Source organism: Cololabis saira, chromosome 1 (genome assembly GCF_033807715.1).
Source record: "Cololabis saira isolate AMF1-May2022 chromosome 1, fColSai1.1, whole genome shotgun sequence".
NCBI classification, from domain to species: Eukaryota; Metazoa; Chordata; class Actinopteri; order Beloniformes; family Belonidae; genus Cololabis; species Cololabis saira.
In genome coordinates this window covers 50085436-50091435 of record NC_084587.1, presented here as the reverse complement: position 1 = coordinate 50091435, position 6000 = coordinate 50085436, and the positions used below count along the sequence as shown (strand labels likewise).

General features: G+C 40.1%; 1 protein-coding gene across 1 annotated transcript in view; it reads right to left on the bottom strand.

Moving 5' to 3' along the window:
• vegfc (vascular endothelial growth factor c) overlaps positions 1-6000 on the bottom strand; it is a 127824-nt gene that overhangs the window by 15949 nt on the left and 105875 nt on the right. Inside the window, exon 5 of the mRNA XM_061733135.1 lies at positions 5555-5697. Within this exon, the coding sequence (XP_061589119.1) occupies positions 5555-5697 (143 nt within the window). The remainder of the gene's footprint in view (positions 1-5554; positions 5698-6000) is intronic.

Sequence of the window (6000 nt, the reverse complement as noted above, 5' to 3'; positions counted from 1 at the left end):
GTAACGGTTTAATTACTGCACCTTTGAAAACCTGTGGTACATATCCTAAGTTTAGGGATAAGGTGATCTGGTCCAGTATTATCGTGCCAATAAGAGAAAGAATATTTTTGAATAGTCGAGTCGGGATGGGGTCTAACATACATGTGGTTGATTTAGCTCTATTGAGGAGTGAGGTCAGCTCAGGGGGGCTACAGAATCGAAACAGTCTAGAGTCACGTCAGAGCCTGGCTTTTTTATATACTATTAAATTATTTTTCAATTCATGACTTACAAGAGTACCACTTCCTTTCCATTTTACGCATGTTTTGTTTCAACATGCGGATATCTGAATTATACCAGGGAGTTAAGCTCCTATGGTTGAAAACCCTCCTTTTCAACGGAGCAACTGCAACTTAAGCTGAGTGCAGCAAATCAGCAGTATTACTAGCATGTCAACATCTGCAGAGGTAGAACCAGGTCACTGGCCTCGACTACTTCACTATCACTATTTTCCACTGTCGTAAGATGAGCAATGGCCTCCCTAAATTTAGCAATAGCTTCATCGGACAAACATCTGCCAAAATAATACCTCCTATTTTGCGCTTCAACATCGACAATATTAAATTATTAAACTATTATTACGTTATTAAATAGTGGTTGGATAAGAGGGAGTTTACAGGTGACACCAACAGATCATCAGTTTCAACACCATAGGTGAGAACGAGATCCAGGGTATGATTAAAACAGTGCGTTGGTTTGTTTACTTTTTGTGAGATACCCATCGATTCTAGAAGAGAATTGAAAGCTAACTTAAGATTATCGCTTTCAACATCCATATGAATGTTAAAGTCACCCACTAGAGCCGCTCGGTGGCACAGTGGGTTAAGCAAGCGGCTCATATACTGAGGCTACAGTCCTCCTGCAGTGGTCGCAGGTTCCAATCCCGGCCTGTGTACCTTTGCTGCATGTCATCCCCATTCTCTCTCTCTACCCCCTTCCTGTCTGCAACTTCAATAAAAGGGCCACTAGAGCCACAACAAATCTTAAAAAAAAAAAAAAGTCACCAACTATGATGAATTTATCTGTACTGATCAATAAACCAGATAGGAAATCTGAAAATTCAGACAGAAACTTCAGATAACCACCAGCAGGGGGCCGGTACACTACAACTAACACAACTGGCTTCTCTGATTTCCAACTTGGGAATTTCAGACTAAGCGTGAGGCTTTCGATTGTATTATAATCACATTTAGGTTCAGATTTTGTTTGGAGACTGGAGTTATAAATTGCTGCGACTCCTCCGCCTCGGCCCGTGCTTCTAGGAATATGATGATTAAAGTAGCCGGGCAGAGTCGATTCATTCAAACTAACATACTCTTCCCATGGATCTATTATAAAACTGGATGGGACGTCAAAAATGGCCGCCCATTCATTTCAATGCATTCTGCTCAGCCAGCGCATCCGCCGAAAAAATCTCTGACTTCCGGGTTTACTTCCGCGTTATGCGGCCCATAGAGCATGCGCAGTTGAGTCACCTCCCATGATGCTCTGGGGCCTCCCATCATGCCCCGGGGCAATGACGCGAATATTAATATAATATGTATTAATATAATATATTAATTAATGTATATTATTACATGTATAGCATTACATATATTATTAATGTATTAATATAATATAATTATATAATATATATTAATATAAAACATCCGTGGAATGCACGGACACGGCTGTGACGTCAGCCGTGACGTCACGCCCAGAAAGAGACTTTTCTTTGACTTTTCTGGCCGTTATAAAACATTTTTGACGGATATAAAGTCCATGACTTAAAAATATAGAATACAAAGATTAGTAATAGCCGGTGATTACAGCTGGAGGTGTCCTGTGAACAGTTTTAGAGGCTTCTCTTTTACTATTGCGGTCTATGGGAAAAAAGCTTTCTGGGCCGCATGGGATTTTTGGTTGCAGTACCGCGGTTGGCCACTGGAAAAAATCGGCGTGCCTTCTGACTGCCAGACCCGGGGGCTGACTCTTCCTCCTGTAGCCATGTTTCTGTTAAACAGAAAATATCACTCCTGCTCTCTGTAATTATATCGTTTACTAACAGAGACTTGGAGCTTAATGATCGTATATTTAGTAGTCCGCATCTAATTCTTCGGTCGCTAATTGCTAATTAAGTCGTAAAATCATCAACTTAAATTTAAAAAGTTGGCAGACAAGACGTTACTATGAATTGATGCCATCAGCTGCTGCACTGCATTTGGTGTTACCACGAGACAAAGATTTTCTCATGGTATCAAGATATGATGTTTAAAGTTCTTGTAGTTCAGAAAAAAATACTTCCCTTTTTTCTTCAAACTGTTTTTTTTAATGTTATCTGATAAGAGATTCAGGCAGGCTGCCATATGCTTGTTACTCAAGAGTGGTTTCCATCTGTTGATCTGCCAAGAAGGTCTGATTGATGAATTGTGTGAGATGCTTGTCCTGGCAGACAGATGACTTCTGAAACCATTCGTCACCTTTGGGTTCTCAGCTCCCTCGGTCATCTAAAATATCTTCCCTTTAACTCAGTATGGCCAGACTCTTGGAAGAATCTGGATGGTTGCTGATATCTTGATTTTTTATATCTATTGAAGCCTATTGGTCTTGCCTTGACCTTTGCTATGCAGCAGATTTATTGCAGAGGTCAATAGACATTATGTGACTTCATGGGTTATGTTTTGTACAAACATTGTTTGCAAATTTTGGAATCTGAAATCACATTTGTCTATAAAGCTCTGAATGGTCCAGGACCAGAACACATCAGTGACCTCCAGACCCGGTATGAATCTTCCAGAACCCTCAAATCATCCTGATCCAGTTTTTTATCAATTCCCAGAGTCAGAACCAGTGAGCTGCGTTCAGCTTCTATGGTCCACATGTCTGGAACAAACTCCCAGAAAGCCTCAGATCAGCTAAAACCGGGCAGACACTGTGCGATTGTCGGCTCTTTTTTAACCGATTTTCAAGTCGTGCGACTATTTTTTGGATCGGGCCAGATTTCGACCCAATCGTTGGTCGTGCCTCGGGCAGTATACGTGGGGTAACGACGAGAGATTAACACCTCACGACGAGAGATTAACACCTCACGACGAGAGATTAACACCTCACGACGAGAGATTAACACCTCACGACGAGCTCCCGATCACAAATAGTGTGCTCGCAAGAAAATCAAACGTGTTTGAAATCCTGGTCACTCCTCGTGAAGGAATCTCACAGTTGAAGCAGCTACGACCCGATTGGCCTCATCCTTTCACAGAGAGCATGTGCAATCTCTGATGTCACATCAAAAACTATTATTTGTAGTTTAAAGTGTTGCAAATTCACATTACAAATCATGTTTTAATAGCAGAAAAAAAGACTGCATTTCCCACGTCTGCCCAGACAATTCCTTGTCCAATCACGACGTTATCTAATCTTTTTTCATTTATCGCCACACAGAATGGCACAAATTGCTAAAGGCTGATTTATGGTTCCACGTTACACCAACCCAGAGCCTACGGCGTAGGGTACGCGGCGACCCGCACCGTACGGTGCGGGTCGCCGCGTACCCTACGCCGTAGGCTCTGCCGTCGATTTAACGCGGAACCATAATTCAGGCTTAAGGCAGCGCGTTTGTTTTTGCTGAGCATCTTTTGGTGTCTCCCACTTCGGGGTTCCTCCTCTTCCACTTCTTTTTGACGTTGCAGTTCCAGTAACAGAAGTCCGACGGGAGGATTATGATCGTATAGTGTGAGCAGACGGGTCGCATCAGAGCATCGGGTCGTACAGTGTGAGAACATAAATCGTGGGCTGTGAACTTTTGAACTCAGCGATCTAGTCGTGCAGTTTGAGATGGGGCTGAATCAAATGATTTAAAATATCACACTGTGTATGCCCAGCTTAAAACACTCAGTGTATTTAAGTCCAGGTTGAAGACTCACCTGTTCTCAGCTGCACCTGAATAAAGCTCTAAATCTGCAGTTCCAAAACTTGATCATATTTTAACTACAGATTTTATCAGATTTGTATCTATGGTTCTTATTTCTTTGTTTTTGGTTAAAATTTTAAATCATGCTCTTTATTTATATTTAAATGTCTTTGTAAAGCACTTTGAATCAACTTGTTGTTAAATTATAGATGTATATATACATGTATAGAAATAAACTTGCCTTGCCTCAAATTCTGAACTGTGCAGCATTTTTACTTTGCTAAGAATTAACTTTAGTCAAGCCCTGGACACATCTGGTTATAAAGATAAACATGATGCAGTTTGAAGTCATAACAAAGGGTCTGGATTTTTGTTTGTAAATGATGCACTAGAATTTTTTATTACTTTGAAAAACAACAGTCGTTAACATTCGAAGTGGATAAAAACATTTAATCAAAGTTGTCCTAAATCAAGAAAAGATATTGTTCACAGTCTTGCATAACATGCAAGACTGTGTTTTTGATCCACTTACTGCAGAAAAGGTTTGACTTGGGTTACTGGATGTTACTTTAATTTTGGGGGGGGGGGGCATTAATGGAAGAGCAGCTGTCTGTGGTCACTGGTGCTAAATGGTTTGTATTTTTTAAGGAAACAATTCCCATATGAGATCTTCTACTGCATTGGGAAAACATATGTAAGTGGGCTGAACATGGCGGTGAGTATCAGGATCAAATCAAATCAAAGTTTATTTAGACGGGACAATGCATATTAATGAACACTATATTAAGCATCATAAATACACCGGATTTTAGCAGAAAGGCTAGTTTTCACCCGCAGTCCCCACAGAAAACATAAAAACAATTCAGTCAAACAATACAATCAAACAAGGGAACAAACATAAAACATACAGGACTGTCTCAGGAAATTAGAATATTGTGATAAAGTTCTTTATTTTCTGTAATGCAATAAAAAAAAAATGTCATACATTCTGGATTCATTACAAATCAACTGAAATATTGCAAGCCTTTTATTATTTTAATATTGCTGATTATGGTACAGTTTAAGATTAAGATTCCCAGAATATTCTAATTTTTTGAGATAGGATATTTGAGTTTTCTTAAGCTGTAAGCCATGATCAGCAATATTAAAATAATAAAAGGCTTGCAATATTTCAGTTGATTTGTAATGAATCCAGAATGTATAACATTTTTTGTTTTTTTAATTGCATTACAGAAAATCACAATATTCAAATTTTCTGAGACAGTCCTGTACATAGTAGCAAAATAGGTTTAGCAGCATTTAAAAACAGTATGGATTATATCTAAAGTGACTTGAGTTTAAAGTGACTTGAGCAAAAAATGCAAATCACAATAATGAAATACCAGCGATGGTAATATTATGGTACTGAGAGTATCTAAGTTGTGCAACACTATGCAAACCGGAACCAAAAGTTCTTCCCTCAATGAATGCTTATCTGCTGCTATAATTGTTGTTTTATCTCCTCCTTCTCCTTTATTTTTCTTGGCGTCCTCAGCAAAAATAAGCAAAGACAGATTCCTTTGCAATGTTTCCTGAGAATAAAAAGAGATACAAGATAAAGCCCTTTGTAAATGTGTAAACACTCACCGTGAAGTTGCTGGGAGGGCCTTGGCGGGGGCGGCGGTAGAGGAGGGGAGATGTGTTGCACGCTGGCCGCCATACTGACACACCGACACTGCCTGATGTTCCACATCTGCCCAGGGGGACACGTTCTGTTGGCTATGGGACATCTGGAGAAGAGACATGCAGGAAGATTTCCTATCAGAATCATGGAGTTAATGGATCTCCAGTACAGGAAATACTGAAGCCCAGGCTCAGATCTGCAGCTACGACTTTATTTCAGTGTTAAAAACAACTCAATGAATGAGGATGACAACATAAGTGCAAAACTAGTCTTTTTTTATTCACTTTATTCCATGGACTCTACATGCATTAAAGGAGCTTGAGGCTCCTTTTAAGAAATGAGACTCTCTAGCGCCACCCTTCACCACGACGGCCGTCGGGGGTTCTGCAGCCAACAGTGAAGCCGGCAC